Source organism: Uloborus diversus, chromosome 5 (genome assembly GCF_026930045.1).
Source record: "Uloborus diversus isolate 005 chromosome 5, Udiv.v.3.1, whole genome shotgun sequence".
Lineage (NCBI taxonomy): Eukaryota > Metazoa > Arthropoda > Arachnida > Araneae > Uloboridae > Uloborus > Uloborus diversus.
Window position 1 is genome coordinate 114496249 of NC_072735.1, and position 19000 is coordinate 114515248.

A 19000-nucleotide genomic window follows, 5' to 3' on the forward strand; every position below is an offset into this window, starting at 1 on the left:
TCTCATTACGAAAGTACTATGAGACCGAGGGCTCGTATCCCGGAGAAACAACGGAAAAAAATTAATGCATTAATTTCATTAAATAATTAATGACATAATTTGAATTTTTCCTGTTGGCGCTAAAAAAGCATCGCTAAGAATGATGTATGACATATGACGTCATACATAGTTTTCTTGGCGACGCTTTTTTGGCGCCAACAGGAAAAAGTCGCCAAGAGGGGGGTATATCAGATTTGTTCCGACCCTTGTTTTACGCGGGAGTTACATTCCACGGAAGTGCCGCTTAAGTTGAAACTTCATAAATTGAGACCTAATTGTAGTATTAATATAGGGGTTAGGTTCCGTAGATAAAAGCTGCTTCATTTTAATGATGACTAATTGTATAATAAGTTTAATGTGTACTTATATTGATTTTTATGCCCAACATGTATAAAGAAAACATAAACTAATTTCGTGTTCGGGGGGGGGGGGGGGGCTATAAAGAGGAGCTGGCAGTGATAGTCTTTTGTCAGTCTTTAAGAATTTTTCTCTGTAATTCTTTGCAGAGCATTAACGTATCCATGATCACTTGCGTCATTTCCATGATAGAATCTTCCTTCACTAACAGATCAGAAAGATCATTTCTATTGTCCAGGAATGGCTCAAAATTTTCAATGTGAATATTTTTGGTTGTGTGTCACTGATGTCTGTTTCCTCGTTGGTTTTGCACTCCTTTGTCACTTCTAAAAGCTCTTCTTCCATTGAGTTCTGAACTGTGAGTTAAATAACTTACTTCTGGAAAGAACTTTGGAACCAACTGCATAAAATGTCTCCAGTGCCCCAAGCTTGATCATTAGCACGCCAAAATGCAGTTTATTAAGTAATCGTCTATCTTTAGAGGGGAAAATTTTGTCTGTTTGTATTGCTGCATCCGCGTAAAATAAAATAAAGGTGTCAAATCTTGAACTGCGTATAATCGGAAACCGCGTAAAACGAGGGTCTACTGTATTTTAAATGATTCTTAAATTGCACAATTTGCCACCTCTAAAAGTAAATTGAATTTCTAGTTTAATTTTGAACTATGTTTTGCATATACAAGCAGCGGTACACTGTCTTAATTATTATTATCATTAATATTTTTTTTCTAGCATTGAAGCTGTGAATCCTCTGGCGCTGATACAGATATTCATACTCTTAAAAAAATTTCAATTTCGAAATCTGCCGCCCTGGGCGGCTGCATTGGTTACCTACCCCAAGAGCCAGATCTGCTAATATTTCATTTCACATTTTTATCAGTTTTAATGGAGTTAATTTAGAATTAGTTTTTATACTCATTATTCTTCTGTTAGCTACTTTTACACGGTTATATAATTCAGAAATAAAAAATATGCATCAATTGATGCATGGTCATAAGACACTTTCTTTTCTGGCCCTTTTCCTTTTTGATGTTTAATGAGGCACTTTCAATACGAATTAAAATTCTTACATTGCTAATAATGTTATGGAAAAAGGAATATTGCTAATAATGTTATGGAATTAAATAAAAAGGAATATTATATCACTTTGTTATATTAATAATGCATTAATATATCATAAAAATGTAGTTACATAACTTTTTGGTTATTTTTAATAATAAATGAACAATATTTCTATGATTAATATAATTTTTATTGAAAATACCATTGTTGAAAAAATAAATATCAAAAATATCGAAATATCATGATATTTCCAAAATTAATATTGGATATATATCATGATATATATCAACTGGTATATCGGCAAACCCTGGTCCTGAACTTTTTACAAAAAAGTGGGCATAATACTAATCTTGGGTCTATCATACACCTAACAAATGACTGTGTCATTGCTTTGTAGTAAAGTGAAAGTATTATCAATTAGCATGAAAAAACTTAATTTTAAAAATTTAAATTTTGACCCATTTTTGCACTTTTTGTATTAATGCAACTCATCTTTTGACTTTCATACCCAAAAAGCACAATGAAAAGATTTAATTCTAAATTATTATGGTTTAGGTATGCTACTGGAGCAGATGTTACTGGACATTCTGTTCTTATTCATGACTATTACAGTCGAGAGACTACTAATCCAGTTCATCTTACAGTAGACACATCTTTATCTGAGGGTAGTGTTACATGGAAAGCATTTATGAGGTAAGATTAGTGGACACTTATTGTATATCTTTTGGAAGAAATTCTTGAAAATTAATTATTTTGAATGGCTTGTGTCAAAACAGTTATTATAAAAGTTTTTCAAAGAAAAAGATATTTAAAATTTCAGAGGGTTGAATTTTAGGAATGAAACTGTGCTCTTTTCTAATTCTAATTAGACTCTGCATCAATTGGTCATTGCTTTTTTACTCACGAGCAATATTTTAAATTATGAATAACAACATTTCAAAAGGGCTAGAGAATGAAGTGTAAAGGAGGTGACTGATTAGTCTTCACAATCAAGACTTAATTCACACAAGAGTTCACACAGCTCTTGCACTTATGAAAATTTTCATATTGCATAGAAGTTTGGCTATTTACTTGCAAAGATAAGTATTGAAGTCCATAGGGATCCTGCTTTTTTTTTTCTTTTTTTTGTAGGAGTTCAGCTCTGATCATAATACAACCAAGGTTATATTCTGCTATGCTAAGTGCAGAAGTCGTATCTGCAGCCGAGTTTAAAATGAGAAATTTTCGTTCAAGTTTTGCACGCCTCCATGTATTTGATTCAGATGCAGCTTTTTCAGAATTTTTTTAAAAATATTTCCTTTTAACAAATGACCATAAAACAATGTATTCAGGTGAAATATGTGGCAATGAGCCACTTGGTGACCACAACTCAATTTTGATAAAAAGTGCAGATGCTACTTTGTGCTTAGCTCAGTGGTATTGGAGATGAGATGTGAAATAGCTAATGTTTCTAAAACTGCTATTTATCCTTTTTCTGATCTTGATGTGGCATTAGAAAAAAAAATCCTTTGGTGACAAATAGTGGAGCAAATTTTAAGTCTTTTACATGTAAAATTGAAGACATAACTTGTGAGCTTTGTTGTGAAGCCAAAGATGAAAACTCACGTGATGGCAAAGGTGGAATTTCAGCGAAGTGCTTTTAAAGTAGTGTTTTTTTTTTATATTCCAAAGTACTTTTATTATTCAAAAATATCTGTTGAAATATTAACACACTTTATCTTTTTAATAAGATTCTATAAGTAGTTGGAAAAGTGAAGCAGTGCATCACAAATTGCTTGCTTAGTATGACAACAGCAACAGAAGTAGTAAATTAACGAGATGTGAACATTTTATATTTAATTAATTTGAAAAAGGATTTTATCATATACTTAAGTGTGATACATCTTTTTATCACATTCAAAGCATTTCATTCAATTTTGTAAATTTTTGGGACCCCATTTTTTGTTAAAGAACCCAGATTTACTAGAATTTCTATGGTAATCTAGGTTGAATAAGATGCTGCTGCAATTCAGATGTCTACTATTTATATTTAATGTAATTATTTTATTGCCTTTCATATATTTTATTTATTTATTGAAATTGACACTTGGAGTTTTTATTGGAAAGTCTATAAACTTATCTATACAGGGTTCGTACAGGTCATGGAAATCCTGGAAAGTCATGGAAAAAAATAAGCGAATTTCAGACCTGGAAAAGTCATGGAAAATTGAAATTTTCATTGAAAGTCATGGAAATTTATTTCAAGTCATGGAAAAATGTCCTGGACAAAGAGAAAGGAACAGTAGCTAAAGGAGCCTTAGAAATCTTGAGTGATTTTGATAGCACATGAAAGCCATTAAAAGTGGAAAATTGAAGGATCCCAAAATTAAATCTGAATTGTTAAATCTCATTGCATCCACTTTTTTCGCAGCCACTTGCCTTTTTTTGCGAGGTGATTTTATTGCTTGGACATCACTTAAAAAGCAGCTCAATTGCATCCGAGTTTGATTCCATCACTCGTAAGAACTTGATTATTAAATGTATCAGAGTTTATCTTAATTTGTTGAAGGTTTTAGAAAATAAAGATCTTTAGTCAGATGAAAGAATACAGAAAAAGAGGAATTCTTATACTGTAAAACATTAGAGCCCAACATACGACCCGCACAACTAAGTCATGCAACCCACTGCTATACGTTCCATGTCAAGAATCAAACATTTTGGAATTTCTGAACCTATCAATTTATATGCATTTGAAAATGTGCAAATAAGTAAACAAGTATACTTTTGAATTGGAAGATTGATTCATTACTGAATGGTTCTATCAAAAAAGATCTGGTTTAGAAACATAAAAAACTAAACTATGTGGCTTTACTTTAAAGAACCAAAATACTGTCAAGTTACGTGGATGATTAAATGCACTGTTGACACTAAAAGGCAACTTTTGAAGCAAATTTATTGAAACGTTGTGATGACTCGCGTTCAACCTTTGTCCCATTCAATATCATTCTGCCTGTTTATAAAACAAATATCAGACACTTAAGCATCATCATATTCGTTTCACTGCATTTTTACTTTACTTAAATTTATATGATGAAGACAAATAAGAATACTTTAGTTTTTTAAGTGTACATTTACATTTTGTCCATTACGAGTAAGTGCTTCAATGAGTCTGTGGCATTATGCAGAAGTTTTGCTAATACTCATTTCCAAAAATTAGCAAGTTTGAGATTAAATAGTGTGTAACGAGATCATGAAAATTTTTATTGAAGTCATGAAAAAGTCTTGGAAAAGTCATGGAATTTTTTATCCAAATGGAGTACGAACCCTGTCTATAACCATAGGTCATCAAGATGTCATAAGTTTAAATTTTAATTCCAACGCTGCTTATTACCACAAATGAGGCAGTGAGAAGCAAAGAGATGTAAGTACCAACATTGAACATTGAGAGATAATCAATACAAATTTGTAGGAGAATCTCTCTTCTATTTTTTGGCAAAAATGGTACTAGTAGCTCTAGTGACTGCTGATATACAGCATGATTTTGAAAAAAAAATTCAATAGCCTACCTAGGATTTTAACTTGAATTGTGTTTTACTCTAAACTTTAAAAAGTCAACTTACATCCCTTTGCTTTTAACTGCCTCAAATAACATTGACAAAAATGTTTAAACTTCTGAGTTTGAAATGCTCTCATTTTTTAAATAGCAAAAGCTTGACATTGTATTCTGTTGATATTTTTCTACTCAGATCCATCTCAGATCAACTCCATCTCAGTAGTCAAAGAATGACATTACATTCATTGAGTTTTTGAAACAGATGCTAATTTGTCATCGTTTGCTTATAATAAATTAAAATATGCTCTAAATCATTTTATGTTCAGTACTTACTCTTGTTTAAAATTAATGTATATGTATAATAATGCCTATATTGTAACACTATTTGAATGTTATTTTCAGTATTAATTTTGGAGTCCCAGGAAAAAATAGTGGTACTATGTTTACTCCTTGCAAAGTAGAGGTTGTAGGCTATGAGCCTGAACTCGTTGGAAGTATGTTTTATTGTGTTTAAAAATAATATATATTCAATCTGATTTATATCCAAGCTTTGTACAGCTTTTTTTTTCAATTGTTAAAAAAACCTTTTTACCAAAATTTTTACAGTGAAAATTGCACAACAAACTAAGCACAACAAGCAAAGAAGTGTGGAAATATTACCAGATTTGGATCTCATCAGCAATGCTGTTCATGAAATGTTAGAAATGTCTGACGTAGTGATTGCTTATGTTGATGATGTTTTAGTGAGTATCAGTGTGTTTGCATCTTTAAAATATCCTCTTGTATACTTCAATAAAGTACTGTGGAACCCCAATTTTATATTTTCCTTTAGACCAGGGATAAAAAGCTCCAACCATATTTTGACGTATACTATCTTAGATAAGCTTATTTTGTGTTTAAATTCGATAAATAATAAAGGATTAAAAAAAATTTTTTTTGGAACCATATCAACAATGAAAGTAATAGAATTTCACAGAAAATTCTTGTGTTTGAAATTTCAGTCTTTTTGCATCTCATAAATATTCAAATATTTTTATCGGATAGGGGGGGGGGGTATTTTTACATATGCCACCTTAGCATTTTTATGTTTAATTTAGTAAAATATAAATATACAGTATGGCTTCAATTTAACAATACCCAATTTAACAATTTCCTCAATTTAATGATACATTTTACTGGTTGGGACTCGACTGCATCGAATATCTGTGCTTCTCCATTTAACAATGTCCTTGATTTAATGATTACTTTTTCCAGTCCCTTGGCAACCGTTAAATCAGGGTTATACTGTATTTATGTTTTGGAAAGCATCCCAACATTGAACTTGATTCATGAAGATTTGCTTCCCTTCTTTCAGTTTTCAATCGTTTTGCATCTTGGAATATTTTTATATTTTTTGCAATTGAAAGTTATTTTGACAATTGGAAGAGCTACATCAGATTAGCTTGTTTCATTTTTTATTTAATAATTTGAAAAATAAAATTTTTTATTTTAAATACTGTTTAAGGCTTTCACGGTCGGAGTCAATATGAGGAGATAACATTTCCGGGCTTATTGGCCGTGGTAATAGCCACGGAGCCACCAAAGCCAGGAATCAGTCTCACCAAACTCAAACCACTAATGATGGCTGCAGCAAAGCAAGCCGAAACGTTTGGAATTTCTACTCCAATTAGATCACGGCCAATAAGCCCGGAAATGTTATCTCCTCATAATTTTTATTTTGTTTGAAAACTTATTTAGTTTTGTATTAATTTTTACTTTTATTAGCTTATTTTGGTTGATAATGTTTTTTTTTTTTTTTTGGAAAAATATTAAATTTGAACAATTGAGCTCATAATATTTTAACATAGCATTTGTATTTGAAACATAAAGTTGAATTATATAATTTTGTAAAGTTGAATTTATATATGTATATTTATTGTCATGATGGCTGGGATATTTTGTTCCCCCCCCCTAAAAGTTCAAAACACTCATAGCCCTGCAATTATGTTTTATTTGTTGTTTTTAATCTAAAATTGTTAATTCTTGAAAATTTTCTTTAAATATGAAAATTGCGAAACTAAGCCTCATGTGATCATCTTCTCTTTATGACTAAGATGAATTTAATGATTTTTTTTTTCAATACTTTATTAGGCAAATAGAAAACCTGCTGATAATACAGTTGGGCGCACATTGATGGACATTGTCCAGAGTGTACCTCAGATGACACCTGAAGAATTTCAAGATATGTTAAATTCAAATATGAAGGTAAATTTTCTTTGATTCTGTTTTTATTTTAAGTAAAAAGTGTCATTGAATAAGTTGAATTCACTTCATCATTATTTTGCTGCAATTTTATTGATTGGTAAAAATTCAAAAGTGATGTATGTGATGTTTGCTATATTCCTGCAATGTGATTTTATTTATGTGCAAAATTTATTTTATTTGTACTGTCTGTTTTTGTCTGAAAATTATTGCAAATGTAACAAAATAGTTCATGATAATATGCATACTTATGTATCTATATATACCATATTTTCGGGAATAAGCGCCGCATCTTCCATAAGCATGCACCCAACATTAAACAACTTAAAACCACAAGCAGCAGTAAAGAAAGCTGGGTTAAATGTAAACATAAAACCCATTGTTACAAAAAATTAATTTGAATTCTGAAATTTTGAATTCAAATTATGTTTTTTGCAATCACGAGTTGCGACAGGATCCTACTCATTGGAGTTATTGTTTCTAGAAATAGCTCCTGTCCCTCCTACAAGCGTGCCCCTCCTCTTGGGCGGTTACGTATGTGTAGGCTTGTGTGTGTGCGCAGACCTGTGTGTATGCACATTAGCGTGTGTGTATGTGTGTGAGTATGTATGTGTGAGTGTATGAGTGTGCATGTGTGTAGGACAAGGACGCCACCGACCAGGAGAAGCGGATTGCTCAGGACCGAAGGAGTCACGCCTGCAAAGGACGGTGGCATTGAAAAAGGAACCAAACATCAAGGCTGGTCAAGTCGAAATAATCAGCAATCGTGATTGCTCAAAAAAAGTATTTTATCAAAAATGAAAATTCCAACATGTATTAAATATGAGGTAATATGAATGAATTTTTTTAATGATACCGAAAACGGCATTTTCAAAACATTAAGCAGTTTGCATCAAGACAGGCCCATAATCAGTTATTTTACTATGGTTCCTAGCAACTTAAAAATTGTGTTTGCCCGCATTATAAAAAAAACCTTGTGAAGTTTTTTTCATTTTGAATATTTTATCTCTGTACAGAGTCAAGCATGCTTAATAGAATTTAACTAATTTTCCACAAAAAATTATTCTAATAGGCAGGATCCCCAAAGCAGAATATTTGACCATGTTCTGCAATGCAAAATCATTTGACTAAAATTGTTCTGCAAGTGGTTCTTCAAGCATTGTATATACAAGCAACCAACATGACCTTTTCCACAAATCGGGATCCCTAAATCAAAATCGTTTCATACAGGAGGTTTTTTTTAAACTTCACTGTTACTATGTTACTATGCATTTCTGTGTAACCTAAACTGATTGAGATTTTCCAAAAAAATTTTTAGATGCTTTTTAAAATGCATAGAAAGAGCAAAGATACAAAATTTTTATAAAAATCCAAACCTAGGTTTCAAACCACATTTTTTTTTGGTTAATTTTACATGGCATGAAGGAGTTTTCGACAAATATCTTCCAGCTCAAGATAGAACTTTGCACAAATTCTACATATTTCTTTCAGTTCAAAGTATATCTACAGTTCTTGCATTGCATATGACTTATCGAATTCAACATTTTTCACGAGCTTTCCGCCAAATTATCGTTTATTTTTCTAATTTAAAGAAACCTGCATTTTCTGCAGAAAATTGGAGTTTTACTCTCACATTTGAACGGAATTGTTCTGCAGCTCAGGCATCTGTTCTGCGACGTACGTCGCAATTTTAGTAATATTCTGCTTTGGGGGGCGGGATGTTCCAATATCTGGGGTCAAAATGACACATTACAATGTTTGGTACTTGGAAAATGTATTACATTAAGCGGGATATTCTTTCAACCAATATTCTATAAGCAGGTTTGACTGTATACAGTAAACTCCTGATTATCCGCGAGTCATTTAACAATCAGGAACATGTATTTTCGTACTGTATACAGTAAACTCCTGATTATCTGCCAGTCATTTAACCATCAGGAACATGTATTTTCTTAGCAAAAAGGAAACAGGCTGTTTTTTTTTTTGGTCAAAAAATTGTAAATTTAAACTTGGTTGTTTTGTTTCATTTATTTATTTGCTTATTTATTATTTCGTGTTATTCATTGTACATACACTTGTTCTTTATTGATGTTAAGTTCTGTTTGGTAAAAATACAAAACATTTTTACTGTACCGTTTTTTATTCACTCCAATGTTTTAATTGCACCTTCGTTTATGAGGTTTTAAAAATAAAAATAAAATATTTGGTTTCTTTTCAATAATCAAATTGCCATAATTAGTAAATAATCCTATGAAACTAAAAAAAATTTATCCAAGTATGTTTAAAAAAAAGATAAAAAAACCCGACTCGATTTTGAGCAAGATTTCCTTTTTTTTCTTCTGAAGACATGTTCCGGCATATAAGCATAAAAGCTTGCTTTGAAATTCCTTTCTGATCTAAACTGTTTTGTTGTTAGAAAATGATGTGGAAGGGTTGACCATAAAACACTAAAACCTTCTGACCATCCTTTGAATGAAACTAACTTGCTCGGATGTTTGCGAAAAGCAAACAACTCCTTAGGGAATATGGACCAACCAGTCGGTCTAGTCTTTTTTTTTCCTAATTTTTCTCAATAATCTCTTTTTTTTTTCAAACCTCAGTTGTGCATATTTCGATCAAGTTTTTTTTTTTGTCTTCAGGTGGGGGCGGTATTGTGATCTAATTATTAACTCTTTTCTTACGTTCTATTTTCTACAGCAGGGAAAGGGGAATAAATAGGACTAAGACATTTAACTTCAACAGCAGGTTTACTGATGTAATTTTTAATTAATATGATTGGAGTATTATGTAATATAACTAGTTAAAAAATTCTAATTCACTGCAATAGTCCATTAATTGGGTCTTAATGTCTTTTACTTAAATGCTGGCAATTTGACAACTGTTAGTAAAAAGTTTAAAACAATATTTTCTATACTCTTTCATAAGTGAGTTTTCAAATTTTTTTTCATGATCTTTCACAACAAATTCAAGGTTCTTTTGAAAACAAATTTTAAAAAATGCTTCACAGCAGATAGTTTGAACAATAACTGCTTTACAAACACTTGTTGAGTAACTATGATTTTGAATTTTTATTGTTGCTAAATGTGGATTGCTTGAAATTCATGATCTGTTTTCACATATGCTTGTTTACAATTTTTAAACTTAAATATTTATTTTTCAGGATCTACTTATGGTTATTTATTTAGCTCAGCTTACTAAAAGTCAGCTTGCTCTACATGAAAAAATAAGTTTTTTGTAACTTTATTAATTTGAATAAATAATTTTATCAATGTTTGTGTAAGTTTTTAAAGATATTTTTCACTGAGAATTTCTTTGCATGTTGAATATGTAAAATGCAACAATTTTATATTTTTAAAACTAAAAAACTATCAACTTTGTGACCTCTGTTAAATCTTGGACTTGACAATTTTTCAGAAAATATATTATACATATTCAAGAGAAGCCCTTGCTTCCAGGATTTAAGCTACCTCGGATTATCAAGATTTGAATTACCTGGACTGAACTACACTTTCATTTTAATCTTACATAAATTTTTCAGTCTTTTTTTTTTTTTTAAATAATTTAAAATATCAGGTACACAGGGCCGGATTTGGAAGTGTGGAGGGCCCGGGGCAACGAAGGAGTGGAGGCCCCTAATCAGGGTTCAAAAAGATTATCATATTTTCAAAAATATCCGATACTTTGATATATATATCCGAATATTTTTATATATATATATATCCGATATTTTCGATTTTTTTTTGACCTGTGAAAGTTAGGATATTTTGTAAAAATTTTACTTTGGGGGCCCCTTTGTTGTGGAGGCCCAGGGGCAGTAGCCCCGCCTGCCCTCCCCTAAATCCGGCCCTGCAGATATATCAATGTCTCTCCTCTGAAATTGCTAAACAGAAATTCTAAATCCAAGGCAAGAACAGCATAGATCTTAAAGGAGAAACATTTATTTTATTTAAAAAGCTAACTAAAACTCCCATTAAGTTCAAGTAGGTCAATATCAAGGTAACAGAATGGTCACTTTCTTAAATGCAAGCTGTTAACGGTTTTGGTCTTTACATGAGAATTGGAAAGCCACAAAAGGAAATCCAGTGGGGCACGCTTTCTACCCTTGTCATGTAAATTACCATTTTCCCTTAGAAATCAAATTATTGATAGAGGTTGGTAATTTCCGGCAAGCAGTTTAATTTTTAGCTTGTAGCAAAGAGCAGTAGGGGAATGTAGGGCAAAGTGAAATTTTTTAAGATAACTTACTTTTTTCAAAATGAACAAATTAGAAATTTGGCCTGAATATTACGGTACAGAACACTATATTTAACAATAAAACTTGCATTGAAACATTATTTTTATTTTTGGCACTAAATTTGTACCTCTAAAAAAAGGTGGAATTTTTTCACTTATTTTCATGGGCAAAGTGAAAAATATGATATTTACTGCACGGATTATTAGTAGGTCTCAATTAATATTTAAAATATTATTAACAAGAACTTTATCATTTAATAATAATAAAAATTACTAACATCAAAATAATACAATATGAGTGTTATTTTTTGAAAATTGCTCGTATTATATTCCTTTATTTTCAGAGGTAATTTTTTCTTCACTGGAATATACTACATGTGTTACTACATAGTTAAAATATTAACTTGAGTAGGTGGCGCTGAAAGCAGAGTAAATATTTCACCATTTCCCTTTGCCCCGCTATTTAATTTTGCCCCACATTCCCCTATATTTCATAAGGACATATTTTCATGCTGTATACATCCTAAGAATTTCATCTCCTTAACTCAGATAGGGTTCTTTCGGAACTCATCATGAAACACTTGAACTTCAGAAAAACTGACATAATACCTGAATTCCCTAAAAAGGATTTGAGCAATATCAGAGGTGCTGAATAACCATGATCCTGGTTAACTCCAAAACCCCTCTTGCGGTTGCACCAGTGGCTCAGATCCTTTTTTTTTTCGATAAATGAAAAATGTCGTAAAATAATTTTTATTAAATCACAGTTCTGACTCACACATACTGTGTAACAACAACAAGGAAATGACAGGAGCCACCAATTTTTTTCTTTGCAATAATGGAACTCGCCTTGAGATTTATTTCAAATGTTTAAATTATTGAACAGGACCTCTGCCTCATAATGAAAATTCTATTTAAGTAAAACCATGTTTTTCACCAGAGAAAAATGATAGTCAAGTTCTATTTATTTTTTATTGAAATAAAATTACACTAATTTTTTATTAAATCTATATGCTTCAGAATTTTCAGACGATTGAAAGATTTCTCTATCAGACACAATTTATGGCAGAAATAAGTATTCCCGTAGATTAGGCTTAGCAAATGGCAGCAAATGAATGTTTTTGAAGAGTCTGAGGATCTGTGTGTGAAACAAAAACCACATCACATATGGGATAAAAGATTCATGTGGTTACTTACCACCATAAAAATATTGCATACACAAAATGTTATCAAAACCTTGAGGACTCAGGTAACACAATCCTTTTTTCCTGGGTGAATCGAGATTGATTGACTCAGTGGTGACACGGGTCAAAATGTCTAGTGGTTTGATTTTAAGGAATTTAATCTGAGGGGGTTAAATAAAAGTAATTTGAGCATGCTTAAAGTTTTCTATACCAATGCTCACAGTATTAGGAACACTACCGGGCTAAGCACAAAAGTTGTATCTGCAACTAAGTTCAAAATGAGTAATTGCTGATTAAAGATTTGCGCCTCCATGTATTTGATTCAGATGCAACTTTTTCAGAATTTTTTAAATATTTCCCATTGACAAATGACCATAAAACATTGTATTTAGGTGAAATATGTGACAAAGAACCACCTGGTGACTGTAATTCAATTTTGATAAGGGCAGATACAATTTTTGTGTTTAGCACAGCAGAACAAGATTGAAGAATTGAAAAACATATATATCAGAAGTTGGATGATATTGGAATGATGTACTGGTGGGTTACTGAAAAGAATGCAGATTTATTAAGTAGTGCTGGTTATAATTTGTTTAGACAAGATAGAATAAATAAAAGAGGGGGTGGGGTTTTATTTTATGTTTAGAGACACTTTCATTTGCAATAAATTGGTCATAAATAATAAACTTAAAGATATTGATATGGTTTGGTTGGAGTTGCTAAACAATAAGGGCAAAAAAATTGTGCTTGGGGAAACAGTAATAGGGCACCTAAATTAAACCAGTGACAAGACAAACAGATGTATCGTATTATTAATGACATGTCCTGTAAGATACCAGTCATCATAATGGGCGATTTCAACATTCTGGGCATTGATTAGAATAATTTTTACCCAAGTAAAAGGCAGAGAAGATAAATTCATGAAAGTAATTGGAGTTTTCCTTAGATCAAGTTGTAACTCAGGGAACTAGGCAGGATGTGATTATGAATCTAGTTTTCTGTGAGGTGGTAAGTTCTGTTCAGGGTATGTGTGTAGGGGATGACGTTGGAGATAGTGACTTCAACAGTATTAGGTTCTGGATTAAATTTGATGTGTACAAAGTTGAACATATTTGGTTTAAGCCAAATTTTGCAGAGTTGGAAGTTTTTTCATCAGAATTTGAAAATAGCAAAGTAGATTTCTGAGGACGGAGTTTAAAAAAATAGCAAATATGGTTGTGGGGATTATATTTTCTTTAGGAAAAGAGGTTTTAATGTTAAAGTTTGGCCTATGTGTTTCTCCAGGGAGATTAAGAAGCTTTAAATTATAAGCAAGCTGCTTTTGATCAGTTTAAGTAAACAGGTCAGTGTGATGATAGGCAAGGCATAGTTTTAAGTATTTGGAACGGATTTGGAAAAGAGAATTGGAACAAAGGCTAGCAAATAGCATTGACAGGAATCCTAAGAAATGTTTTGCTTATGCTTATTCTGAGAAACTTTGAAAAGGTCAAATTGGGCCATGGGTCGATTTATCATGGAAATTTAATTCAAAATGATAGGGATATAGCAAATGTTCTAAATAACTGTTTCCCGTGTTTTTAACAATAACTGTATCACAACAGTTGACACAAGCTTTCTAGACAAGCTTGAGGATATTGTCTTTAATCAGAGAAGAGGCTTTATTTCATTTGAAAATTATTAAAGCAACTAAGGCTCCAGGAGTTAATCTTTATTTAAAATTTTGGTTGAATGTGCAGAGGAATTATATTGAAGTTGATATTTAAATATTTTCAATGCTTCTTATAACTTGGGGAGAATCCCCGAGGATCAGAAACTGGCTAACGTAACACCCCTTTTCAAGAAAGGGTCTAAACGTAATGCTAGAAATTATAAACCTGTAAGTCAGACTTCAGAAGTTAGGAAAATTTTTCTAACTGATCAAAAGATGATCACTATTAATTTTTTAGAGACTAGTTTGCAGTATGGTTTCAGAAAAGGTAAATTGTGTGCTACTAATCTATTGCATTTCTATGAAAGTTACCATAGGTTTAGATAACAAAGTATGTAGATATTTAAGAAACACTTTCATATACCTGGACAATTCAACCAAAATAAACTTCATATTTATATTGATTTTCAAAATGTTTTCGATAACGTACTGCATGTTGCTTTCCACATCAAACTAGCTGATATAGGAATAGGATGGAAAATTTTAATATGGGGTAGAATTTGGCTGAGTGGAAATAAATAAAGAGTAGTTGTAAGGAGAAATAATTCTAAATGGAGTGATGCTTTAATTGGGGTTCCTCAAAGACCAGTTTTAGGGCCCTTTTTGTTTATTATTTTTGTGAATAATATTTAAAAACATTTCTGGAAACAAGAATGGTTTTGCTAATGATGTCAAAGTTGGGGGGAATGTAGAAAATAAGAAACATGTAAATCAGCGTCAAGAGGATTTCTATCAGCGATTCTTGGCTACCGGCCTGGCTCAAGACCCCGTGAAAATTTGACCGGACCCGAGATGTTGTTTATTTGTCATAGTTTAATTTCTTTTTATAATTTTTCCTCATATGTCTCAAAAGTGATTTATCATTGTATAAAAAGACAGTAAGTTATCTTCAAATTTAAATATTTTACATAAATAAATCGTAATAAAAATATTATGATTAACTTATGAAAAAGTTCTTCAATACCGAGCAAAGTTTTACTTTATCTATTTTTATTTACTAACTAATCCATGCAAAGCACCCACCTGATTTTATAAGTTTTTTTTCAAATACAGTGAACTTCTATAAGTTGAAGTTGCAGGAATGTAAAAAAAAATCGAGCTATCGAAAGTTCCACTTATGGAATACGAAAACAAAACAATAGAATAAAATAAAATACCACCACTGAAACTCATTAAATTTATAATGTGAGCAAAAAAGTGATATAATCTAAGATAATATCTTCGCTTCAAAGCAACAGTAGAATATCTTACTTTTATTCACGGGATTAAATGTCTTACTGTTGCTCTGAGGCGACGGTACACACTTCGTATAATATAATTCTATAAATTCAAGAGTTCGTACAGGATAGAAAACAAATTTATAAATTTATATCAGATATTAAAATCTGTACTTATCAATAAAAAAAAAGGGAACCCTCTCTCTCTCAAAAAAAAAAAGTTATCAAACATTGCATTGAGCAGAGCTTTGTTTTTTCTTTAAATAGTCCTTGGACATCAGAGAGAGAGCGGACATTTGTACAGGATTCTATGAAAACGTGCAATACATCTGCTGCTTTTCTTGCACCGCCAATCGAAACGGTCCCCCCCCCCTTTGCCATTTTTAAATTAGTGAAAACTTGCAGAGGCACATCAAACTTTAATACCTGTTTTTTTTTCTTTCTTGCACCACAATCGAATTAACTCAATTTTTTCTTTGTGGCTTAAATTTTTTAATCTTCTCTTAACCTATTTTAATGTTCTATCCCAAACGTTCAGAAATCAATGAAATGGCCCCACAAACATTCACTTTCAATAACAACGAAAGAAAGAAGCCAGTCTTAGAAAGACCAGCAGCTTCATAGTATACCGCAAAATCCCAAAAATTGACCTTCCGCCCAGTAACCCCAACCCCTTTTTTTGCCAAAAATGGAATTGTTCCATAATCCCTAATAGACTCTGCCCTGCTTAGATTTTTTCTATCCCATTTTTAGGCAGAATCAGAGCTTTGGTTTCCTCCATGAACAGGTTTCTCTTTTCTACTGAAAGAAATGAAGTAAATAATTTAAAACGAAAAGGGGAAAAAGTCTTGCAAATTAGGTGCAAAAACAAATCGGTTTCAGAGATTTATCAAATCTTCTTTACTTAGACGCCATTGATGCAAAGCAATGGCACCAGTTTTTTTTCTTTTTGTTCCTACTTTTTTTGAAGCAAAAAAAAAAAAAAAAAAAGATAACATGATTTTGATATATAGTTATGTTAGCAAAGAAGCTGTGACGAGTCATGAAATAAAATTCAACTTATCGAATATTTTCTCAACGAAATTAGGCTTATTGAAAATTTATATAATTAATTCTCCATTCAGTTATATGGGAATAAAGATTCACTTTGGCTCATTGAAATTTCATAATAATCTTTGAAGTTTGATGAAGTATTAAAAAAGTTCTACATTTCTCCACTCCCTGTTCCAAAGAAAAGAACTCCTTTGAGAAAAACTATATATGATTTTTTTGCAAGGATAAAGTTCACCAGTCCATGAAATTTCTCCACTTATTTTTACTGGTCCGTGGGTCAAAAAGGTTGAGAAATGCTGATTTAGATCATTTCACTAACTGGGTTGATAAGTGGGGTATAGCAGTTAATGTTGATAAATATCAAGTACTACATTTAGGTAATGGGAATGAGAATATAAGTTATTTTACACTGTTCAGTCATTAGTCAGCATGGTCTTTCACATGGTTTACAATAGAGTGGCTTGATAATAGAGGGATGTCATGTGGGGTGCACGGCTGCCAGGTTTTGGTCCAGGCTCTTAGCGGGACGAACTGTTTGGCGCATTTATTGACGAGGACCAAGATTTAAGGCAGTATTGCTGTCACACAAGATTTTTCTCAAGAAGGGAAATTTGCTCATAGGTAATATTTTTTATACAGTGGAAAAATATTTAAAATTTCAATCTTATGAAAGTACAAAATAATGATAAATAGGCAGCAAGAGAAAAAAAAGAGCTTACTGAGAATTCAAATTTTTAACAATTATTAATTAATAGAGAATTTGTGGCATTAAGCTTTGAAATGATAACTTAGAAAAAAAACTCTACCATTTTTATTTTGTTAGTTATCGTAATTTTACTTGGATGCATTTTACGCCCCCCCCCCCCCCAATACATATGCGAATTGGATCTCGAGGGAAAGCTCTCATAGTAAAACCTTGCTCTGATCTGTTGGAGCAGTTAACTGCTACACAGCAAGGCAAAAGTAAAGCAAAGAAAAAATATTACTATTAACTTATAGTATTTAAATATATTTTTGGAATTAAACATGTCAACCGCAATGATAAAAACTTTTTATTAACTTCGTTTCAAATACCTCCTTTACAATGTTGCTTTTAGTACTGACTTTTTCTGAAAGAATGGGGTTTTTATTTTTTCATTTCCTTTTTTCTTTTTTAGTATTCATTTAAAAAAATATTCTTTACAATAATGTAATTGTACTAAAATAATTGTGGAACAAGTATTTCATTTGAAGTCTTAAACCCACATCTATCAAAATAGGTTTAAAAAAACAGACGCATGGTTTCCATTTAGATTCAACAAATCAAAAAGAAAAAAAAAATTAAAAATGAGCTCCATACTGTCTTAGCAGTAAAAAAATAGCATTAGCACACATACAATAACATAGAAAGCGTTTTGATACGATTTTTCACGAAAACACACTGGGATTCGAACCAGCAACCTTCCTGGCAAAAAGCGAATGTCTGCGTTTTTTCTTTAACTATCAATAAAATGCCTGGATTTTGCTTATACACATTATTTAATGAAGGAGCGATTTCTCAAATTATTTTATCCTAGAATAAGAAATTACAAAAAGAAAAAAAAACTTGCATTTGTCAAAATTTTACAGAATGCTTCGAGAAAAGTAAAAATTTAAGTTTTTCAAGAAGAGAGAGAGGAGAAAAAAGCAAGGCAAGAAATGTATACAGAACAAATAACAGATTAGTGGTGTTAATTAATCATACTGTATGTTGATGAATGAAAAATAAAAACAGATCAAATTTTTTTAAAGTTTAATTTACATTATTTTAATTTTAGAAAGTGAAACTTTAGAAACGCATTTTACAATACATTCAAAGTTACTGAATATTTACTTGAAAACAAATTTTAATAATTATTTATTTTTCGTACAGCATAGATAACGAGAGGCTAAAAATAAGAGCTTCAAAGGCGCCAAAAATCTCGCCAATACACTTCAATTTTGTATCTTAAGTTTAAACGTTCAAAAGCGGAAAGAAAACCACTTTATATGCTAAGAATTTACATAAAATAGGTAGCTACTACATTCAATATGCTGAAAATCATTAAAAAAATCCATACATGCCTTGATTTTATTTCCATGGCAATTTTCTGAAGCTCCTAGAATTCGACAATGTTAAGTCTACGGAAACTGAAGTGGGCCTTCCCGCGGTTGGACGAAAACTCCCCTTGACCAATCAGGGGGACTCTGTATTCAAGCCCCTCTAGTTTAGATCGAAGAACCCTGTTGCGTACATTACTAAACTTCGATGGAGTAATTCGTCCTCCAAATAAAATCTCTTATAAAATAATTTATATCAACATCTTATTAAAAACTTATTTGTATGTATGCTTTAATGTGAAATTTCTATGTGTAGA

The 19000-nt window shown here is 31.5% G+C and overlaps 1 protein-coding gene across 2 annotated transcripts in view; it reads left to right on the forward strand.

Annotated features, from left to right (window-relative positions):
* LOC129221994 (eukaryotic translation initiation factor 3 subunit F-1-like) overlaps positions 1 to 19000 on the forward strand; it is a 49955-nt gene that overhangs the window by 11661 nt on the left and 19294 nt on the right. The window contains exons 4-8 of one of the 2 annotated variants that reach the window (XM_054856405.1): positions 2013 to 2150; positions 5392 to 5483; positions 5596 to 5732; positions 7120 to 7233; positions 10391 to 10503. The exons of the other annotated variant lie outside the window; for it this stretch is intronic. Of the exons in view, the coding sequence (XP_054712380.1) occupies positions 2013 to 2150; positions 5392 to 5483; positions 5596 to 5732; positions 7120 to 7233; positions 10391 to 10468 (559 nt within the window). The 3' untranslated portion in view covers positions 10469 to 10503. Of the gene's footprint in view, positions 1 to 2012; positions 2151 to 5391; positions 5484 to 5595; positions 5733 to 7119; positions 7234 to 10390; positions 10504 to 19000 lie in introns of those variants that run through there. 2 annotated transcript variants of the gene reach the window in all.